The sequence below is a fragment of the Anopheles maculipalpis genome, chromosome 2RL, assembly GCF_943734695.1.
Source record: "Anopheles maculipalpis chromosome 2RL, idAnoMacuDA_375_x, whole genome shotgun sequence".
In the NCBI taxonomy this organism is placed as follows: domain Eukaryota; kingdom Metazoa; phylum Arthropoda; class Insecta; order Diptera; family Culicidae; genus Anopheles; species Anopheles maculipalpis.
This window is the reverse complement of record NC_064871.1, coordinates 10870108-10894096: the sequence shown is the minus strand read 5'-3', so window position 1 is coordinate 10894096 and position 23989 is coordinate 10870108. Positions and strand designations below refer to the sequence as shown.

Genomic DNA, 23989 nt, shown 5'->3' with positions numbered 1-23989 from the left:
TAATGTTGGTCGAAGGTGGGCTTCCACAGAAGGAGTGGCAGTGGTGCGTGAAAGTTAAGAAAAGGAAGCGCGATCAAGTGTTTGCTAAAGTATTTGCTAGATAAAAAACAAAATAAACCCTTCCAAAGCGGAAGAAAGAACTATTAATCAAGCACAATAATATGGCGTTGGTTACTGTTTAAACTGCTGTCATCAAAACTAGCGAAACAGATGCGCGCACGTGGGTTTAATTTCATCTCATTTATTACTTCCTATCCATCAGTTATCAAATTTATTCTAGGCTCTTGTTCGTTTCTTCTGCTCTATTACACTTTATGCCTCCCCGTTGGTAGACTACATAGCTCTACAGTTACAGTGGCGCTTTTGAGAAGGAAGGCTGCTGATTTGTTGACAATAAATTATGTACAGTAAGCAACAGGGAAGGGAGAGAAACACTACTCTGGCAAATGCATTTTATATGCATCTGTTTGTGTGGTGCAGCAGTAAATGCAGATCCATTAGCTTGTTTTCTTTTCTCATTCATTGGTTTTCCTCTTTTAGTGTTTGCTTTCGATTTGATGCTGCAAATTGCCATGTTTGTTGACTTCGCTTGCCAACTTGATCGGTAAGTTCTGACGCTATTCTTTTGTGTCCTAAACCATGTACGAGCTCTGAACACTGATCCGAACACTGATACACCCTAACGATAACCTAAACAACGAACTGATCTATATAAAGTACTACTTGTGTAAAACATTGTCACTAAATTGATTGGCTCGAATGTTCGCACCAGATTCGAGGTTTTGGTTTAAATGCCACTCTTCATCGAAGCCATACAGTAACGATTGGCACCTTTTGCTGTTTTGTTTTGAGTGAAGTTGTTGTGGTTGGAAACTTGGAACTGTCGGGGCGACCCATTCAGACAAACTTACAAGGGTTATTACAAAAATAAATAGATGCGTAGAGCATTTTTTTTTTATATGTATTCAGTGACTTCGGTCTGGCAGCTAACGGAGATAGAGAATGTACTGAAAAGATGGCTAGTGCTGGGGATCACGAGATGCGCGATTGTGGTTTGCATCAGGTGCTTGTACGATTCCTTTTGCTTTATGGCACGCTTGGGGTTTTAGCGGTAACGGTTGTTGACATTAATCTGTCCTGCCAGCGTACACGATCGGCAGCAGAACCGTGCGTAGTACTTGTGGTTGCAGTAGTGTCCCGCAACAATCAGGTCACACTTGGCGAGTAGCTGATTATCGGTACATCCCGGCGGTACGTATACACCTGTGGAAAGGAAAGCAAGAAATCCGTAAATCGATGTATTCTTCGTGCAAATCTTTGGTGGTCGTCATCACCTTCCACGCGTATACTGTGCTCCTGGAATGCTTCCGACTGCTCGTTCCTCGCAAGGCACTTGTACCGGCCACTGTCGGACGGTATTGCACCCGACACGAAGAGCAGATTCGTGTCGGTGATGTGTATGCGGTCAGTGGGCACCAGCATCTGGCCATCCTTGAACCAGTTCACCGTGGGCCGCGGATATCCATCAACGGTACAGTTGATCGTGAAATTACTGTTTGGCGGTAGATCACGTCCCTGCGGGAAGTACAATTGTACCGTCACCGGAACTACCGAGCAACGCACCAACAATAATAGAGAGATATGTCAGTTCCATGAATGTCCGCCAAGTTCCCTCCAAAAGTTTAAACCCCATTTTATGTGTTCAGCATAAGCAATAGAGTATTACTACACCGTTGACCGTTTTAGTGGGAAACATAAATCTGAACAGCTACCACTTACCTGGTGGACGAACGACAACTGGCGGTGGCTGAGCGATTGGTGGCCGTGGCCGTGGTGGATAGCGATCGACCGGTGCGACTTGTACCGGTCTCTGTCTGGGCACAAGATATTTCAGATACTTCTCATCCACTGGGCTTTCGGGCGTTGCCGGCCGGTAGCCGAGCAGTGTGACGGTACGTGAGATACCCTTGCCAGCACCAGAGTAAGCCTGACACACGTACGGACCCAGGTCCTGCAGTCGAACGCGCGGAATAACCAGTGAATAGTCACGGTTCACCATCTTTAGTGGCATCATGAACGTTTCGCGCCACCAGCTCAGTACCGGTTTCGGGTATCCACCAGCAGCGCACCGCAACGTGGCCGGCCCATCTAGCTCAACCACCTGCGAATCGTTCAAATTGCCGGCGATATAGGCATCCCTTGGCACCGGGTCTGGATAGTTTGTACCGAAGCGACAGCAGCGTGCGTTTGTTAGTTGTGCACAGGGGATCAAGTGACGGAACAGATAGACATACACCACCATTGTTAGTTATAAGATGCCCCCAAAATCCAGATTCCAGAAGGGTTGAAAGATAGAACGAGAAAAAGAGTGTGTTTGTGTGTGAAGATATCAAAGGTTTGGAGAAGAAAAGAAGTTTATTGGGATGAGGAAGGAGTGTACTAACACCGTTGAGCAATGTGCATGCCATTTGCAGGCATTTGGAGGTTAGTTACAGTGATGTTTGAGTGCCGAAAAATGGCGATTGGTACTTACCGCTTACAGTGAGTGTAACCTCTCTAAACACTGGCTCACCAATACCGTTGTCTGCGATGCACACGTACGTGCCACTGTCGGTGCGATGCAGCTGCACAATCTGCAGATCCCCGGTCGAAGAAAGCACATAACGGCCTTGGTTGGTATTGAGCTAAAATAAGATTACAAAAAATGTTAGCCATTCTTCCCATCACATCACAGTTCTAATAGCCGGCTGTCTCTCTTACCAAGACCTCTCCCTTGCGCCAGCGAATAGATGGTGGCGGGAAGCCGGTCGCGTAGCATCGCAGTGTAGCAATACCCCCTTCCTCCGATTTGATGTCCAATTCCTCTTGAGGCACCTGCTCCAGCACGGTGGGTCCAGGGACGTTTGGCTGCGCTGGACCAACTGGAGCCACCGGATGCTCTACCGGACTGATGCAGATCTGAGCACAGCCGGCCAGACAACATTTGTTATTACCACGACAGTCAGCGTCCGAGTAGCAATCTCTGCTGCATACCGTTGCATTTGCCAACGGTGGACATTCGCCCGGTTTGTGCGATTGTCTGCAGACTCCAACAAACTCGGAACCGCTTCCAACTGCACCACTGTTCTGCACATCCACCACACACAGACTACCGGTGGGACAGTAGAATCCGGCACAGGGATCATTGCACTGGCAGCTCTCGCAACCGTTGGCGGGATCGTACGACTTGGCAATACCGTATGGGCAGTGAAGCTGGCTGCATTCGTGCTCATACTGTTCGCAAGGATTCACCGCATTTGCTGTGTTGGGATGTATTGTGAAATCGAAACAAAGTCGTTAGTTTGGTAACAGCAATTGGTAAGGTGTTATCCACCCCCTGGTTAGTCACTATAGCCCAGCATGATCACATGATGAGATGATGAATGATCGAATGAAAAAAGCCCAAAATGATCGAAATAGAGTAGAGCAATGTGGTTGAGGATGACTTGAAGTTGACGACTAGAAACGATGCAGCTGAGCAGAATGAAAGATAACACCATCATGTCCGAAACCGATGTAACCGTTTTAATACCAATGCAATTGAAATGTTTTTTAGATAACACGTCATCAAACCACCATTTCTGTAATGGCTTTTTTGTCCTGCTGTTTGATAACTCAGAGCCCAACAAAAAAATCCACCGAAACTGTACACCAATTTCTTGCACCGAAATAGTTCCAGCATTCCCGCAAATCGGTTTTGTTGCACACTAAGCAAGCGATAGAATTGAGGATCCGCAGCAGTTAAGGCACGATAAGGCTTGCAAGAAGAGGACGCAAGCGACAGCAAGAGGACGACTTACATTCGATACTACAGTACGTGCGACAGTTGTTGTACGAAGGGAAATTGTTACGATTGCCTCCGCATCCTTTGTACCGGAAGGCGAAACATGTTTCCTGCACTGGATCGTAGTACCAACGTTTGGCGGACCGTTTCCGGCACCTGTTATTGCCCTTCTGCACCGGAAGGTTACAGATGCGTAGTTTTTCTGCAGCAGAGGGACATGATCACGAACGTGAAACCAGACACATGAATTTGGGACAGTTACGTGTATACAGCGAACCTGTGGAAAACTTTTACTCTCTTCGGAAGCAATAAAGCAAGCGCAACACTTACCGGTCTCGTCAAAGTCAGGACGCTGATGGACGCACGTTCCTTCGCATTCTTCTGCACTTACGAAGCGATTACCGTTGCCTTCGCATCCACTGTAGTTGAAGGCGTAACAGGCGTGTGTCCTAGAGTCGTAGTAGTACCGTGGAATGTTATCACCACAAGGACCTGCCTCAACCGCATCTCTGCAGACATCTTTGGGACGAGACATTGGGAGTAATATAAAACCGATGACCTCACTGACACTTTTTTACCCCCAGAATTGATACTTACCAACACCTCGGTACACTCCACACACTCGCTCACATTCTTCCTCCGAGTTGTAGCGATTAGTATTACCACCGGCACCACTATACCGGAACCGTTCACACGATTGCCGTTCAGCGTTGTAGTAGAACAGGATCAACTCACCATCGCCATCGCCATCACCAAACTCTGGCGGTTCCTCGCATCGACTAACATTGCTCGGCCGCTGCTCCGTGGGGCCACGCATATCGACGTCAACCGGTGCACTTCCTCCTGCCGGACAGCTTCGCTCACATTCAGCCTGGCTGTGGAAATTGTTACCATTGCCACCGCATCCACTGTACGCGAAACGGAGACACCGTTGCTCGTGTGCTGCATAGTACCAGCGTTCCTCGTTACCGTTGCAATCGCCATACTCTTGCTGCAGTTGACACACGTCCTGAGGACCGACTCCGCACGCCTGTTCGCATTCTTCGGTCGACTTGAAGTTGTTGCCGTTACCACCACAGCCGGTGTACGTGAAGACCGCACAACTGCCCGTCTGTGTGTCGTAGTAAAAGCGTGCCTCGTACTGCGTACAGTCACGATCTCCATTGTCCATCTGTAGCTGACATTGGCTTCTGTCGAAGCGTTCCGGATCGGCACGTTCTGGTGCCTCCGGGGCCGGTTGTGGTGATTCCACCGGTTTCGGTGTCTCGTCAATACATCGACTAATACAGGATTGCTCATCAACGAAGTTATTGCCATTGCCACCACATCCACCGTAGTAGAACTGACGGCATCGTTCTTCCTTCGTGTCAAAGTACCAGTGAGCGGTGTAGTTCTGACACTCGCCAATCTCCGCCGGCAGGAAGCAAGTGTCTTTCTCTGTCAAAAAGGGGGTCAGGAAAAACAATTCGGAAATGTTAGTACAACCCAGTCAGAAGACGAAATGCGTACCTTGCGTTTGCTAGTTTGTTACGGATGTTACGAGTGTTTTAGTTCTTAGGCCACAGGTACCAGAAACGGGGTAATGATTATTGGTTAGTAAATCATTCTCTCACTCGAAGGCCGAAGTAATGTAAAACGATTGCTGTTCTTGAATGCCAAATTGGTTGCAGCCAAATGTACTAAAGCAACAATTTCGATCCGGAAGAGGTAAGATTTTGTGTGTTTGCAAACCGTCATTCACATTCCCAACTTCGATGCCAGCGATGCTGTACAGGTCGCGGAATGGGAAGCTTTTTTGTTTTTGAATATTTTGTTCGGGGTTCTTGCAAGCGTCTCGACAGGGGAAAACGGGAATACGTATGGCTTGATTGTCCTCCTGGCCACCGTCCAGGCGCACACTACTTACCAACCTTCGGTGGGCACTGCTCTTCGCACTGATCGAGCGAAACAAACTGGTTGTCGTTGCCACCACAACCGGTATAGTAGAAGGGCATGCATTTGTTACTGTCGCTGGCAAAGTACCAGCGGGCGTGCGTTGCCTCACAGTTGCCAGTGTCCAGTGGTTCTTTACAGCTTGCTACATTGGATTTTGTTTTTTTTTTTCATTCAATGGAAGAATTCATTGGGGATGACGTGTGTTAGAGGTCCCGTACATGTACAGGGATATTTTGTAGAGCAGAAAATGGCGATAGATATAGAGAGATAGATAGAGATAGATAGAAAATCATCATACACCAATCACCGGATGTAGTGCGGGTAGTAACATCTAGGGAGTGAGAAGACGGCATTCTTCGTTCGTCCACATGCTCAGTCGCGACACACCAAACACGGTTCGGATACTTACGCTTGTGAACTCCGGGTTTCTTGCAGTGATAGCCACAGGAAGCTTCCGTTGGGTAATTGTTCTTGTTGCCCTTACAACCTCCATAATAGAAGGGATGGCACGCATCCGATTCCTTATCGTAGTACCAACGCTCGAACGTTCCGTTGCACGGTCCCGGTTCCATCGGTTGCTCACATGGTGCTGTGAATTTTTGGTAGAATAGATAGAATTAGAGATATAGTTTTCATATTGGCCAAACTTCCACTTACGTTTCGAATCGTCCACACTGCACGTCGCCTTGCAGTCCTCGAGCTTTTCGAACCGATTGGCATTGCCCAGACATCCACCGTACGTAAACTGGCCGCACATGTTCCGTTCCGCGTCGTAGTACCACATGTTGTACTCACCGCTGCACGGGCCGGCAATCTTTGGCAGATGGCACACATCCTTACCGGTCGGCGATTCGCACACGTTTTTGCACTCTTCAGCCGAATCGAACCGATTGTTGTTACCTTCACATCCACCGTACCAGAACCGACCGCATCCACCGTACTGCACGTCGAAGAAGTGTTTGACGGTGTAGTTATGGCACGGACCCTTATCCTTTGGTAATGCGCAACCCTTCTGAGGTGATTCGGGAACGACGGCACATCCTTCAAATTTGCTACCCTGTGCCTCACTCGTACCATCGGGACAGCATCCATATTTGCTGTCCGCGCATGTACAGCCCGCTCCGTCCGGTCCGGAAGCTGGCGTCTTTCCATCCGAGCAGCACTTGAACTCACTGTGCGAACAGTGGCAACCGTGATTGTGTGGTCCCTTGGCTGCTGTAACACCGTCCGGACAGCAACCGAACTGATGGGCGTGACAAGGACATCCCTCGAAGCCGGGACCCGTTGCTTCCGTCTCCTTGTCCGGGCAGCAACCATGCCGGGCGTACTGACACCCACAGCCCTCGTTATCGTGACCCCGTGCGGACGTCTTATTGTCCGGACAGCAACCGTACGGTGCGTACTGACAATCACAACCCTCCATATTGGGACCACGCGCAGCAACGACATTATCCGGACAGCATCCGTACGGCGTTTGCAAACAGCAACCCTCACCGTTATACCCGTGCGCTGGTGTTTTGCCATCTGGACAGCATCCGAACGGTTCCTTACCACACGGTTCACAACCCTCTCCATCGGGTCCAGTTGCGGCCGTCGTATTATCCGGGCAACATCCGTGCGCCGTGCTGGCACAACCTTCAACAGCTGCTGGTTCTTCCGGTTTCGGTTGTTCTGTGGCGGATGGTGTTTCGTCATCCTTCTCTTCCACTCCTGGACAACCCTTATCGTTCGGTCCCTTAGCTTCAGTGGTTCCATCCGGACAGCAACCGAACTTGCCCGCCGTACAGCCGGCAACGGTTGTCGTCTCAACTGGACAACCCTCGCCATCGTTACCCTCGGCTGGTGTAACCTTATCCGGACAGCATCCGAACAGTGTGTCGGCACATTCCGCCTTCGGACAACCCTTGTCGTTCGGGCCCTTGGCCGGTGATACACCGTCCGAACAGCAGCCATGCTTCGTGTCCTTGCACGTCTCTGCCAGTGTGCAACCCTCCAGGAACGGACCCGACGCTTTCGTCTTACCATCGGGACAGCACCCGTGCGTGGATTTGGCGCACTGTGGTACCTTCGGACGAGGTTTACATTTGCGGGCCTTCTGCTCCTTGGCAATGATCGAGGTAAGCGTGTATGGGGTGCTGCTTTCGCTGTCGTCCGTTGTGTCATCGGTGGAATCAGTCGAGGAAGCCCAAATGTCGAATGTGGTGTCCTCTACAGTCTCTTCCGTTACCGTTGAACCAGTGAAGTCTTCCGTGGAGCCAGTCACTGTGGTAGGTTCCGACGATTCGACAGTAGTGGCGCTAGCGTCCGTAGAAGCTCCCGTAACTGATTCTTCCGTCGCTCCTGATTCGCTAGATCCAGACACAGAAGTCTCCGTTACTGCCGATTCGCTGGTAGACATCATGGACGTGTCGGTGGATTCGGAACCCTCCACCATCTTGGTGCTAGAATCTGTCGAGCTCTCGTCAGTCGTTGCTTCTGAAGATTCAGCTGCTGCTGAACTGCTCGACGCCACAACATCCGATGCAACTGTAGTGCTCATCAATTCGCTTTCGGTTGTGGAAGGAACATCTGTAGTGGATGCATCATCCGTCGTACTGGTGAACTCCACCGTCGATGAGCTAAGGTCGGTGGACGTTTCCAAATCAGTAGAGCTTGTGGACGTTTCAGTGACGTCTGTCGTTGTTTCGGAGGCATCCGTAGTGGATGCACTGTCCGTTGTCGTTTCAAGTGAGTCTTCGACTGTCGATTGACTTTCAGATGCCGTCTCCGATGACTCTGTTGAGCTTTGTGCGCTCGCCTCCGAAGATGAAACCGATTCCGATTCCATCGAGCTTACCGATGATGCGGATGAAGCTTCGGTAGAGCTACCAACTGCGTCCGAAGATGCATCGTCCGAGGCACGAGATTCGACCGCAACTGTAGTAACCTCACTGTCAGCACCCGAACCTTCCGACACCTCCGACATGCGGCTGCTTCCATCGCCGGATCCCTCGACCGTACTCTCCGTCGCCGAACCCTCGTCCGGATCGGTTGCACCCGTATCGAAACCGGTCGCATCGCTCATCATAACTTCGTCCGTCTCGAGGGAAGATTCTGTCGTGCCGCTAACACTGCTGTCCAGCTCGACACCCTCGGCCAGGCTCGTATCTTCCGTGACCATCATGATACCGTCCTGTCCTTCCGTGGTGACACTACCCGCTGCCGAACCATCATCGTCCTCCTCCTCATCGCCCTCTGCGTCATCCTCTTCGTCCTCGTCGCACAACTCCTCATCCTCATCGTAGTCGTCATCCTTCTCCGGCTGCTTGCTGCCAACCTCCACCGGGATAACCTCGTCCTCCGTGCAGTCGTGCTTATTGCAGCTCTCCGTAGCCAGCTGAATCTTGTCCACATCACAGTTCGTCTCCGGTATGACCGTACCGTTAGCGAGACAGAGCACCTTGCGCGACATCATACCGCCACCGCAGCTCTTATCACAGTCGGTCCACGGTCCCGCAAACCACTGACCCGGGCATTCGGGCGGTCCGTCACATTCTTGTTCCTTCGCCGGTTTCTGGGTCGGATCACACTTGTAGTCATCGTCGGCACGTTTCAGCGATTGACCATCGAACACACCGCAAACGACGGTGCGCGTCTGGACGCCCTTACCGCAGACGGCCGAGCACTTGCTCCACTGGGACGTGTACCACTGGTAGTCGCACGGGGTCAGCTTGCATTCGCGACGAAGCTCCGGCATTGGTCGATCCGCACAGAACGATGCATCGTAAACGGTGCCCGACTTGGACGCACAGTGAACGGTACGCGTTTCCACGGTCGCACCACACTCGTCACACTGCAAGGTAAGTGTTTAATAATTTAGAATTTCAAGTTTCAAGTAAAAGTACAAAGATAAACGCCCATAGGTATGCAATGTAGTGCTTATTTTCCGTTTGAAATCGGTTTCAAATCTCATTGAGACGAAATGTTCAAAATGTCAAAAACGAAATGTTCGGCTTCAGTGAAATACTTTTTAGTAAATGGACTTCAAACTTATTGGATTGCTCCAATACCCCTTACTTACACCCAATACTCACCCCGGTCCAGGACGATGTGACGTAGTCTACACCCTCGCACGGTCGCAGCATACACTTTTCGCTGACTGCCGGCTTCTCCTCGAGACACTCATCATCCGGCAGCACCGTAATGCGTCCATTTTCCTTCCGATGGCAGATTACCTTCCGTGTACGCTCACCCTCACCGCACAATTTGTTACACTGGGAAGCAAAACGGGATTGCAATCGTATCAAACTGCCTGAGACAAACGAAACGACTCCCAGCAGATGCTAGCAGCACTTACCGGTGACCATCGTCCGACGTACCACTCGGCACAGATTTTGTCCTGATTGCACTCCCGCTCCGTAGCCGGTTTGTTGCCGACCTGCTCGAGGCAAACGTCATCTTCGATCTTGGTCGTTTCGCTGCAAAGAATCCGAACAAGCAATGGGTTCCGCTTAGGTTCGCCGGAATTGGATTTCCATCTAAAAAACCTCCCTCGCGCCATCCTTACCCATCGGCCGATACCCGCTCGCAGTACACTTCGCGCGTTTGCTTTCCCTCGGTACCGCATGGTTTCGAGCAATTACTCCACGGACCCTCGAACCAGCGCGGTGGACATGACTGCTGACCACACTTTTGCGTGGTGGGTGGCTTTTCGTTCACGTTGCACAACCCTTCATCTACCTCTCGCAGCGAACTCTTGCTGTTGCACGTGACGTTGCGCGTTTGGACACCGCCACCACAGCTTACCGGGCACGGTTCGAACGCCGTGTGCATCCACGAGTAACTGTCCTGCTCATCAACCGGGGCCGTCTTCGATGACATGCTGTACTCGTAATTTACGCCCACGTTGCGGTCCTGCGAGAGTAGCACCAGATAGACGGACTCCGACGTCGGACCCTGGCACGTTAGCCGATCCGGTGCGGCAAAGCCCTGCGGACGTCGTTCGTAGTGCCAATCGCTACCGGCAAAGTGGATCGTGCGCGGGAAATCGATACGATAGTTACCGTTCAGATGGTAAAATCCGGTCAGATTGCGTATCGCTAGGTAGTTGTTCGATGGCGCCCGTTCACTGATGATCACGTTCGTTGCACCGGACGGGATGAGCACGAGATCGTTGTACCCGACCTGCAGATTGTTAGCGTCGAGCAGCCCGGACACGGTCTTGCAGCTGCTACCATCGCCCCGACAGATGCGACACTTGTCTTCCTTCGCTTCCGAGCCTAGCATCATGTCACAGCCGACCGGTTGACAGGTGCCGTCGACGCACACATCAAACGACTCGTCGTTGCAGCGCGTACCGTCGGTTACCTTTGCCCGGTGCCGATAGTAAAACCGTTCACCGATGGGCATACAGTTCAGCTCGCAAGGATTCGGTGCCCGCGTGTACGGTACCCACTGGTACCGGTTTCCTTCGAACGGCAGATCATTGAACTCCGAGCATTGCTTCTTGCGGAAGTCGAGTTCCCGCTCGGGACAATCCTGCGTGTACGAGGGAGAGAGAATCAAGGATAAGTGTCGTTGGTTTTGTAATTAACATGCCCAACCACCGATCATCCACTGTAAAATGGGTCAATCTTTCCCGGGTGAAATAAAATCAAAGATGTTGCTTTTATTGCGCGCAGGAAACATGGCCAATCTACACTCCCAACCGATACAAATCGATCACAATCATTCACCTTGGGCTGGTAAAAAATAAAATGGACGAGAAAAAGAAAAACAATAACACATCGCACCATGCCAGCCCGTACCGGGAAAGGACAGCAAAATAACCCATTATGAATGCATGGCACGATGCACCGGCTCCATCGTTTATCAGTTCCGGGGGGGGGGGGGGGGGGGGAAATGCCAAGCAAAAACAAAAAGAAAGCAGAACGTGAAACTGCAATGGAAAAACTGCACCACGGAAACGGAAACCATAATGTAATCGATTTGTTAGGATCAGGTTGGTCACAACCGCTTCCCTCCCGCTTTTCCCCTTTCGGAGGGTGCTCCGTTTCCCGCGGTTCGTTAGTTTCAATCCAGCTTCAGCGGTGTAACTATTTCTTGCACGTGGACGACACGTTGTGTGCCACCCAGCATGATACGATGCGCCATCGAGGCGCACTCAATATTGGCAATGATGTTGTGTGAACCCTCCCACTTTAGCGCCCGATCGAGAAGAAGGAGCCGAGGAGAAATAAAGATAAAAAAAGTCCTTGGGATGGTTGAGACTTCTTTTTCTGTACAGAGCTCTGCATTCGAGTCAATTCCTGAGGACGCTGTTAGAGCAGCAGCAGCAACAGCAGTGTAGGAGCAATTGAATATGTTTCTCTGGCATAATAAAATTTATCGCCACAATTATAGCGCATCATCGGGAAACCTTCGGAATGGAACGGGTTAGGTGACGGGGGCTTTTAATGCGATGATAGTGTTGGAGAGCATTCTGTGTTTTTTATCGCTATCTTCCTGTACGGAAAGTTGTTATTGTTGTACCGTGTAGACTTGTTTGTCAAGTTAGGACACAATCGATCCTTCGGCACAAAAGAAGCATTAAATCTTCTGAACCGAATCTGATGGAGGCAACGATATCTTAATCAACTGAGGCCCGTTCGTTCGTGCGCCTATTTTTATGCAACGCGCACAGCACGATTCTACTCGTGCTTGAGGAAAAAGGCATTATTTTAAATATTCAACACAGAATGGAAATGTTCATTTTAAATTTCCATTAATAATGTAGCAGCTCTTAATAGCTGCTCCCCGTGGAGCAAGAAAAAGCATCTCAATTAATCGCATAACAGTGTGCAAACACTATTGCACAATTTGCACAAATCGCTGTACAAATGACTGTGCGCCTCCACCATCGCGGAGTGCTTCCGGAGTGCTGGAACTTCAATTGATACGGACACAAATTACATTAATAGTTGATTCGAGCGATCGTACAAACTCAAGTACAGAGCATTTATTCGTGGAATTGAAATCACAATGACCTGCCAGATGTGTAAACACCGGGTGAGCGAGTGTGAAGAATAAAGGTTGGCCAATCGAACGTCACTTACCTGTGTGTTGCAGGAGAAGTATTTTCTCTTTCCACCCGTACAGACGGGCGCACCAGTGTGGCTGAAATAATGGGGCAGAAAGAAGAATTCCTATTTGTTTTTGTTTGGTAATTAATGAATGCTTTCTTTCGCACGAAAGCAATTCGGCGAAAAAAAAAAACAACCGGTACTGGTACTCACTCAAGATCAAGACATTCGCGCTCCTGGTAAGCGACGCCACCGCCGCACGTTCGGGAGCATTCCGATGGACCGCTCCACGCACTCCATCGCTCGTTCGGAGGTCCTTCGCCGCCCGGTATGATGAAACTTTCCGGCTGGTACAGATTGCTGCTATGCTGCCGTTTATGTCGAGCACCGAACTGAATGGAGGAAAGGAAACGAGGAAAAAGGGGAGATCATCATTAGACAACGGGATGCCAGCGCTTGGGTGCCAGTGCGGGGACGACGACAGCGTCTAGTGATGTCGATTAGATGTCCAATGTCGATGGCCTTGTAAAGCCGGTGTGGCCATTCTCATGTAAACAAGTTGTGAATTTAATTTTAAAATTAGACTCCCGCTGCCAGCTCCTACATCGCCCCACCAGCTGACTCATCTCGGTGGGCGCGTGTTTGAAGATGCTTGGCATGCTGTTTTTTTTTCTCGGTGGAGGTGTACCACCGTTTCGATTAAATACCTGCCGTATGGCACGGGCAACCGGCTTGCTGTACCTGTAACCTTACGGTGCAGCCATTAAAGTTAAGCGACTAATGGATACTCCGAGATCCGAGCCGAGGATTCACCTTTGCAACAGCAACAACCAAAAATAATATTAAGAAACCCATCCGCTTCAAAGAGAGACTCCGAAATTGAACCTAAAATGCCCCGTGCTGTCAATCGAGCTGCCGTCTGCATTTTCTTCTGCTGTTCAATGAACCGTACTGCTTACAAACTTTTGGCCCATTAGGTCAAGTGGTACATTTTCGGTACAACTCGACCTAAAAAGCATGGGACAGCAAGCACGAAAAAAAACTAATTTCCACTAACCCAAGCGAAGTGGTTGGAATGTTAAAAACCATTTTCCCATGGAAAATCACACACACACACACACACGGTGTTCTGGTGTTCCATTTTATTAACATTGATCCCATTTTTCCTGGACTATCCTCTGCCGAGCAGGCGAATTTCCCTCCTTTAACACACACCAGCCATATTGGTCACCACAACCCGCTTTCTGTCGGTGTGTGTGTGTGTGTGTGTGTGTGTGTGTGTGTGTGTGTGTGTGTGTGTGTGTGTGTGTGTGTGTGTGTCACGGCTAGAAGTTTCAATTAGAAAACGGTGTGCGCCTAATGACAACCGTTGGTAGCAAGTGCGGCGGAAATTGAATTTTTACTTCAGCTTTCGTTTTTTTTTTTTGTGGCCGAGCTGTCGTTGCGATCCTATGTGTCTGCATGTATGTGCCATATTTCGAACGAATTCTACTTACCCGTCTGGATTCGGTAAAGCTCAGCTGTAAGGTCACTAGTAACACTAACAATTTTGTATATCTGTAGGAGAGAAGAGATGGAAAAACGGTTTCATTTTTAATTGATTTCAATTTTAAAGTTTACCTTTATGCGTATTAAAGTTATTCAACAAATAAAAACTTTTAAGTGATTGGATATGTAAACTATTAATTCTATTGTGAGTAGTTAAACGTTATGGAGTATCCTGTTAGTATCCAATTAATATTCTGTGCTCTTTTGGCCACGAAGGGGAACCTGGGACCTGAGACATTCTGAGAATATCTGGCAATTTATGTTTGGAAAAGGAACTTTAATCTTGACAGAGGTAGGAACTACCTACTAGGCGTTGAGTCAAGATAAAAAATATGTTTTATATCACAATGAGGGGAGTAATGATCCTTCGTGCGAATCACAATTATTATGAAAGAAACTGTTAGTCGTATAAAATATCAATAGGACACCTGAACGGAGCAGAAACAGGAAAGTTTGGTGAAAGTAGTAGAACAAGCCAACAGCAGCAGCAACACAGTAGCAAAAACATCAGTGACAGCAACAGTGCAGAGTTCGAAGTGCCTCCGCTATTTCTGGATGAGGTTGTCAGCGCCATCAAGCAACTTAAAAGCAACAAGGCTGCTGGTAGTGATGGACTGGCAGCCGAGCTCTTGAAGATGGAGAGCCGGAGAGGCTTACCGTCGAAATGCACAAGCTGATCACGAGCATCTGGGAACAGGAAGAAATACCTGAGGGGCGGAGTGTGGAGGAGAAGGATAAACCACGAGCTTGCTGAGCTATACGGAGAACCGGACATCCTGACGGTAGCAAAGACCGGCAAGATACGATGGCTGGGGCATGTTATGAGGATGCCAGACTTATGCTCCGCCAAGTTCGGCCCGAGGCGTCGTTCGTTGGCTGGATCAGGTGGAGGGTGACCTGTCGGAGATCGGGTGCCTACATGGATGGGAAGCTGCAGCCAGGGATCGTTTTTCTTGGAGATCTATTTTTGAACGGGCCATGTCACGACGACGTGCTCTTTGAAAGAGCAGGTCAAGTGAGTCTTTGAAAGAGCAGATGAGTGAGTATACAAGTGACAAGATCGCTGTCAACCTAGTCCCTGTCTTCAAGGACCTCGGTGTTTGACTGGATGCTGGTCTCTTTTTCATCAACCATATCGAGTGTTGAAGCGTTTCGCCTGAGGTTTAAGTGATTCTCAATGCCTTACGGTACTATTTTGTTGGACAGTGTGCATAGAACCTTCACAAGGTTTGCCCAATCCTCCTTCATAACATGTCTCCTTCTCCACTGTGGTGATGCACCACTGTCGCTCTTTTCGATTCTTTTCTATGTTTCCTGCTTGTTCCCTTCGTGCTCGTCTTCCACTATTCGTTCCTACACGGCGAAGTGTAATAGCACGCAAACATCTTCCGTTGCGTTGCGACAGGTAGAGCGGTCTTTTTAGCTTAGGTTAGGGTTTGCATAAAGCTCATTCTGTAGTCGTAAGACAAGCAATGCAACTTGATGATTAAAAAACCATAGTCTGTATCAAAACAATATCACTAACTAACTGCTAACGACAAAAATACATGTTGCCGTAATACTTTTTATCGTCAACAAGCACCGGAACTATCATCGTTACACTGCCAAAGCATCCACTTCAATTACTTTGATATGTGCCGTGCATCAAGTAAGCCACACCCTACCCACCCCCTGGGGGGGAGGGGGGGCACGATTAATGGCACTAAATAATCCCTTCCCGTGTTGTGTATCCTAAACGTTTCGTATCCAGGCATTTGTCTTTCAAAATTCGTTTAGCATTATTAAGGGTGCTTGTAAAGTCATCCTTACCGAAGCGAGGAGTAACTCGTTCTGCGCTCAAGTGCAAGCAACAACCACGGCCACCATTATGCTGTTGCATGAACACACACTCACCCATCCAGGGCGTGTACTTCATTTAAAGCAATAGGCAGCAGATGATTCATCATTATCATTCTACTCCCATTCGAAAACGGGGTCCTCCAATAATCTTCCGACGTTCATGCTTGTTCCACGGTTATGGCTTGATCATTGAGCGACGCTCAACCGCAATCTGTTTCCCTCGTCGTCGCCCTTTTCCACGCACTCGCACACCAGTCGTAAAGCCTTCTTCTGCTCAGATTTCATTCAGTCAGACGCTAAGACGTTTCGTTTTTCATAACTCATTCCCACCCGGGCGCGCGACGCCCCCAAACGCCCCGTCACACGCGGACGCCCTTTAATGAAGATGATTTAAATAATGAGGAGCCAACAAGTCTGCCTCGGCTCGATAGCAACATGCTTCGGTGTTTGTTCGGCACACGCGGTTTTACACGTACGCGCATTACACGTATTACAATGGCCATTAGCAACGGTGGCAAAGCTTGGGCGCTGGGTTGTTCCGCATCGCTTCCATTTATCAGTGGAAATTATGAATAATAATTTAAATTTTAATTATCCCTTTGACGCGCGGGGTAACATTTCCCGCGACACTGTGCTGCTTCTTGGCCGCTGCTGCTGTGCTGTTTCGTTTTATTCACCTTTCTTTTTTTTTTTTTGTTCTAGTGAAGAAGTGAAAAGCGTTAGGTTTTCTTCGCTTTTTTTCCTATTTCGGATGGCATGATTTTGGGGAACTGTGTGCCGATACGGGTGTGAGCTTGTGAGCGCCATCCGATTAAATCCTTTTCCCTTCCCTTGTGCGCTTGGGCTTGGGTGCTGGGATCTCGGCTGGCTGCTGGCCAAACGCCTGTCTGCCGCCGCACGAATATTCATTAAATTCACACACGCACTTCCAACCACCGGAGGGAAACCGGGAGTGCCAGCGATAATGGCCAGAGTTGTTGCTAATGTTTGCAAATATAATCTCACACTTGTGAAATGTCCTTTACGTACACGACAGGGAGAGAGAGAGCGAGAGTATGGGTGCTGGTCTTGGAGCAAATACATAAATTCATAAATTTGCCCTCCACACACACACACACACACACACACACACACACACACACACACACACACACACACACGTAATTTCTGCGACAAATCGCACCAGGGAAGCGTTGAAAGCAATTTGCCCCTGAAGGACGATAATGATGGCACACATTCGCACGGATGGGATCGGTGTCCAAGTGCCGGAGAGTTTGGTTTTATCGTTTCGGCAAAACTAACAAACTTTGTGCACGCTCAGATTTGCTTGAAAATGATGAAAAATGTCTACAAAAGCAAATTACGAGCATTACACTCACATTCTTACACCTTTAAACACCGTTTAAGCAGCGTTTGTGTGCGTTTGATTTAAACTGTTTGGTTTTACTGCCACGAGTCACAGCCGTTGTGGCGGGAAAACGCCGCTAAAATGTGCGTAACATCGTTCGGCGAATGCGTAACGCATTAAATGGTAGTTGTAAAGTAAATAGGAAGATTGCATTAGTCGATGGAATAAAAAAATATACAACCCTCCCACACGTCGTGGTGTGAGGAAAATTCCTTCCCCAGCGACGTTAATTGATGGGCGATTTGAAAATTTGCAAATGTTTAGTTTTGCGTGAGAGATTGCGCATCGGTAATTGGTGAAGTTCCTATCCAAATGGGAAGCATTGGGAGATCAACCGAGTCAGTATCGAACAAATAATTTCTTAATTTAACAACCTGTTAAAGACCATGCCGACCATCTAATATTAAATAATAGCTCCTTTCCATTGAATTTAAATAGATCTTAAATAAGCTCCGTACGCTCTGTACAACTCTTTGGAAACCCAGCCAAAAATCAACAAACCAACCCAATCGACAATCTTGGTTCAACTGGTTTACACCGCAAGAACGTAATATAGCGATTCCCCACAAATCACCAATCACATTAACAAACAACCCAATTGCTTCGCTATCAGGCGTCAATTCGTCGATGGCGTGTCGACAAATCGGTTCATCCGATCCAGGGAATTTTCCCACAACCGTCCACCAACTGGCAGCCAAACAGATAGTGACCTCCGGTTTGGTCGTAACGAGCGAGATAAAATCGCGTTTTGTTTACCAGCCTCGCAGCATCTCTAAATTCTCATCTCGGTGTTCGGTTTCGTGTGTGGGTTTGTGTCCCTTTCCGGCACTCTGGTACCCCACTTTTCGACGGCATCCAGAGCTGATCGAGCTCTCGGCAAAACCACGGGCACGTCAGCGAGTATGCGATGACACTCTTGGCTGAAAATTGCGATATCCGGTGCTGTTTGGTTCATGCTCCAATCAGCACCGTACATGCGGCTCTTGATTAAAGCTATTCGGCGAACTGGCCAACACAAAACGGCTCGCGTTTCGCACTGTTTGCACTGTTTGGCAATGGACTTTAATTTTAGAAAGCACTTTCCCGATACGTTGGATGAATGGAATCCATGTTTTGTTCCGCGTGTGGTTATGGGCGTGTGGGGATCATTTCTTTTCGCTTGTATATATCTGTTGGCCTGCACGCAACATTATCGCACACTCTGACTCGTCGTTGTCGAAGGATAATAAAATTTAGTTTAACAGCCCCGAACAAACAAGTGACCAATCGGTTCGGTTTAATCGAAGCCAACGGCCATCGAGTTGAGCGTTCGCATCCGTAAAACCCAAGGATCGTGAGTTTTTGTGTGTTGGCCTCGTCTGCACTTACTCCTTCCCTTATGGCAATCCAATTTCCTCCGTCCGATTTCCCAACCAATTCGGTGGGGAGAAAGGAGACACCAGTGGAGGATACAGCGAGGGAAAAGGGTGAGAAAATTAATTTTCCTCTCTATTTATTCACCCATCCACGGCCGGCAGCTGATGGTTGATGATCAGGGGCATGATGCTCGGGATCTGTTTGGACCCGCCCCGATGGCAAGCGATAGTTACTTTATGTCCGGATCGATTACTCTGCTGAATGAGCAATAAACAGTCGATTCGATGTTTGGAAAATAGAACAACGAACCAAACCGGGGTTTGGTGTTTTAGATATGCTGGTGAAGTTTATTTATTGTAGTGTGCGAAAATGTGTACTGTCTTTAGTGGTAGACTAGTTTACTTTTGGATAAAGATAGCCGCCAATTAACGTAAACAATGACTACATAAATTAGGAATTTCACTAGATAGCACCATTACTAGTACAAAAAGTAGTGAATAGCTATTATTTTAATTATGATAATGTTGCTTCTAAGCTGTAATATAACACTCTAAGAAGAAATGTTTTTAGAGATTGATGAAACTCTGAGTCACATAGAATCTTCACACCGTGTAAACGGTAGACGGTGCAAGGGTTATAGAGCCTTTTTTAAACGCAACATATGCCAAAGATGTCTTCTCATCTGTGATGTCATTGGAATCAAAACCAATTGTCTACTAGCAGATTCAAACCCTTTTAGTAATGTAGCAACTTTTCGTACCTGGAAAATATCAGTATCAGTCATACTTCTTCTTGGCTTAACAGCCTTTAAGGTCACACCGGCCATCAGATGGCTTGCTAGACTCGCTGATACCTATCTACGACTATCCAAGTAGTTGGATAGTCGGTCCTAACTACGCTCAAAAATGACCTAAAAGGTAGGCTAGGTTTAGACCTGCTCTTCTCCTTTCTAGCACAATGACCTGTTTGGTCAAGCCAGCCAGCTAATGACTTACTAAACTAATTGATAACCAAGTAGTTGGGTAGTCCGTCCTCACATTACGGGGGAACGGCCCGGATGGCATTTGATTTTCGATACTGCCGTTTTAAGACTAGTGCCGCCGTTGTTCACTTTACCACCGAACCCTCCTTAGTTAAATGTATTAAGAGTTAAGGATTAAGAACTTAATTATTTGAATTTAGGTAATTTAGGTCCTGAGACAGAAGAAGGAAGATACGTAAGAATAAATACTTCAACACACCTTTAAGATCTCTTATTCACCAAAGCTTACGACGTGTTTCTGTGATCAGTGTCGGACACACACCACAAAGGGAAAACGTTTTAGAGGTCCTTCGAAAGCATATTACGAATGAATCTCTTCACATGAACGACCAGGCGTATCCCCTAACACTAAGATCCGGGGATTCTACAATGTGGTCTTTAACACTAGCTTATGGGGCCTCTACTAACGCAATCCCTAGTACCAGGTCCTTGCTATGAAGCTCTTGTTAAGAAGGTGATCATCTACTCCGACCAGCGTTAAATCTGCAACTGCATGTGATGTGACGTATTTCTGATAGATGACGCCATTGCATACGATGGTTTATACTTCACTCCTGTAAACGTATTTCCATGAATGCTCTTACTATTCAAATTACATAATTCTAATGAAAACACAGACACAGGCATCGACTTTTTGACACGCGCCCATCAACCACAACGGTTTCATACGAAAGCACTAATCAACACAGGCAATTGTTTCGCCAATCACCGGTATGGGATGATAATTAAATTCTACACTCCCACAAAAGAATCGGGAAAACATGATTGAAAGCAGTTACAGTGCAGTTCGTTCTAATGCCCGCATTCATCGATGAGCGTTCAAATTTGTTCAATACCCACACGACGGCACTGAATGAAAGTGTCCTCTAATGATGTTTGTACACAAACACACACACACACACACACACTTTCGTCTATTGTCCAATTGTCTAGCTAGCAACGTGGACACGTGATATCTGTGATGACATCCGGCCGGTAAACAAATGGGGAAAAATTAATGTATTTGATTGTAAACAGGCGTTATAATTCAACAAAATATTTCCACCCGTTCCCCGCAGTGTAATCAACCGTGTAAAATGCAGCACATTGTTTTGCTTTGGGCCGTGATTGATTTCTACGTGCCTTTTGTAAACGTGTAATTTGGCGCACCCCGTTCAAACACGGTGATTAAATCTCTCCAACCATCTAGTGAGTGAAGCAAAACACACAAGCGGAAGCGTTTTGAAGCATTTCGCTTGCAAACAGCAAACAAAACGGCCACCACCAGAAGATGTGCCGTAACGGTTACACCGTTCTTGACCTAGATATTGGTTGGTTGGTTGAGAACTTTTAATCGGAAAAGGATGATGAATGATCGCGATCGGATAAGGAAACAGCTTGGGTCGATCATTTCTCATCGATCGTGTTGGGAAAGTGTGCCACGTAAACAGTGTGGTAAACTGGTCAAAATAAATAATACACTTAATTATACGTTCTGAACGTGCGTGTGAAGAGGATAAGCGTTGCAGAGCATGTACGTGCCAGAAGCATACTTCTATGGATGCGGATTGTTTATTGCTCATCCACAACACAATCTCCAAGGGCGAGAGTATTATCCCACCGAAAGATAGAGTAAATTAATATTTACTCCAATATCCAGCGTCATCGATAGGGATGATAGGGATTCATAAAATAATTAGTTTAATAACCATCCTTTATTTTTCTTTCAGAGATATTGATTTATAAGAACTTTAAATAAACCAATGGAAAGGCAAGAGTAGGACGCAGATTTCGTCTCTGTAAAGGAATTTTTTACCGTCCCATGAATATTTATTTTCTGTAGAGAATTTTCTACATCATCATGCCGCATCGAGTTGGTTGTATCCACTTCTCCAACCACATAAAAGGCTATAGAAACAGAATTTTCAATCAAGTATAAATTGTTGTTGAGAAAAAGACAACGATCATAAAGTTTTTAATGATTTTTTAATTTAATTTGGCTTAATTGTTCCGTTAGAAATTATGTTCTTTCGTAAGAATTTATTCATGACATCTGTGAGGCTTAAAAAATAGCTCTAGTTGAGCGTAAAATTGCTCAATTTAACAGTGTTTGACTTAACTGAATGACTTAATAATATTCAAAATTATCTCCACGGAAAATAAATATTTTGACATGACATTTGATATCATACAAATCATACAAAACCATGTATTGTGAAATATTATTATTTAAAACTAACGTTTACAGTTCTGTTACTGTCACCTAAGTACTAATCTTGCTAGCTTTTAGTGATTTCGTTTTCCGATCAATATTTGTTTGGAACTAACCTTCAACCTTCAAGTCATTGTTCTTTAAAACGGTAAAGTTCAAAGGGCTCCAACGTCAGGTCGAACTCATACACAAAAACGAAAAGGTCACCTTACCGATAGAAACCTTCATGATTTACTTCACAAACAGGAAAAGCAAGCAAAGGTTACGCATACGATCTTTCCCTACTTACCTCATCTTGATTATGAGTTATTTATCTGATCTGATTTGAACGATTCCATAAAACGATTGTTGCCTCTCGCTGGTTCTAGTGCATCAATTTGTTCCGCTATCTGCAACCAAAAAAAGGTAAGAGAAAAGAAAACAATTTTAAATACTGAAGAAAAAGTTATTAAATTAATTTAATTTTGATAAGAGCAAGGAATATAGTCGGCATAGCATTTTGCGAGGAGTATTTGAAAAGATGGCGACACAAAATTCGCCCTCTTCACCCGCTGTGACGTCAATTCGGTCTCCTTCCACGTGCAAAGCCGTACAATGCTAGAAAGAGTTCACTTCAACCAACTTCTTTCACCACCAGGTGACTAACAATCTCAATCCGCATCAAGTTCAAATCCCTTTTTTCATCAACAAATCGATACACAATTCACTTGCAGAGAGCCTCACTGCACTCGCCCAACACTGTTCCGCCCCTGCGCACCGCACTAGTTACGGGCAACTGCCAGAGAACCGATTGTCGGAAACAACAACCAGAGGGCCTAGTCCCAAAATATCATCACCACTCAACAGCATCCTTACGAAAAGTTCACAAATCCCTTGCCTGAAGGCGGATGTACCAGGAGCAATCAACGCATCAATTTTCTCCTGTGCTGGATAAAGTCGGGCAAAAGGGAAAAACGAGAACCCCTGTTCCTCGTTCCACCATCGACAAGGCAGGGCTCGGCGAATTCATCTACAGCTTTTCTCGATTGGTTCAATCGCCTGTCGGCAAGATGATGTTGCCTGTTGTTACCTGTTCGTGGTGGTTTCAGCTTTTTTTTTTTTACGGACCAGGACTCTTAGCCATCCAACCAACCCTTACGAATGCCTCTCCATCCTGATGTGGCGGTTGGAAAACCGCAAAGTATTCCCCAAACGATGACAGGCAGGAAGAACCACACAGAGAGAGAAAGAGGCATCGGAACGAGCGAAACCGGAACTTCCCTCCGTCGAAAAAACGAGCACAGAAAGGTAGGAACGACAGAGGATGGAAGCGGGAGACGGGGCGAGAATGAAAAACTTTATCTTGGTTGGCACCCGGCACACTTTCCGGTGCACTTGCCGGGAACACCTATCTCGATCTCATTTGATTAAGATAATTGAATCAAAGCTAGAATTACGAGCATCGGTTTGTGATTGGGGATCGTCGAATGGAACACCCCCGAACAAGAAGGTTGTACATGGAGACTGCTGTACAGTCAACTTCCAGCATGAACTTCCAATTCCCTGTGGAACCTTTGGCAGGGAAGGAGTCACGGAGAACGTATGAGTAAGTCGCAATCAACCGTCAGCCGTGCCGATGTACATGACGACGGCCGGGAGGCAAATCGATGCATCGATGTGGAAGCATGAAAAATTATGGTGTTAATAAAGCCATTTATAAAATTCTTCTCTTCATACTCACACATACACACACAGGTACCGAGAGAATGATAAGGGTGTCGAGGATGTGGCTTCTGATTCGGTGATGTTGGCAGCAAATCGGAAAAGC

At 47.3% G+C, this 23989-nt stretch overlaps 1 protein-coding gene across 5 annotated transcripts; it reads right to left on the bottom strand.

The window, feature by feature from the left end:
* Positions 1–1071: 1071 nt before the first annotated feature.
* Positions 1072–22556, bottom strand: LOC126556572 (papilin). 5 transcript variants are annotated; one of them, XM_050211888.1, is made up of 18 exons: positions 22472–22556; positions 14295–14355; positions 13012–13190; positions 12832–12892; positions 10305–11275; positions 10095–10215; positions 9832–10011; positions 6416–9590; positions 6168–6347; positions 5730–5900; positions 4421–5260; positions 4154–4342; positions 3840–4025; positions 2761–3299; positions 2534–2684; positions 1780–2211; positions 1335–1607; positions 1072–1263 (listed from the first exon to the last, which is right to left on the bottom strand). In XM_050211888.1, exons 1-18 carry the CDS (start codon positions 22474–22476, stop codon positions 1106–1108), a joined length of 7872 nt encoding a protein of 2623 aa, XP_050067845.1. In that variant the 5' UTR covers positions 22477–22556; the 3' UTR covers positions 1072–1105. The 5 variants fall into 5 exon arrangements, with proteins under 5 accessions (XP_050067845.1, XP_050067848.1, XP_050067847.1 ...); XM_050211891.1 differs by lacking the exon at positions 1780–2211; XM_050211890.1 differs by lacking the exon at positions 3840–4025.
* Positions 22557–23989: the final 1433 nt, after the last annotated feature.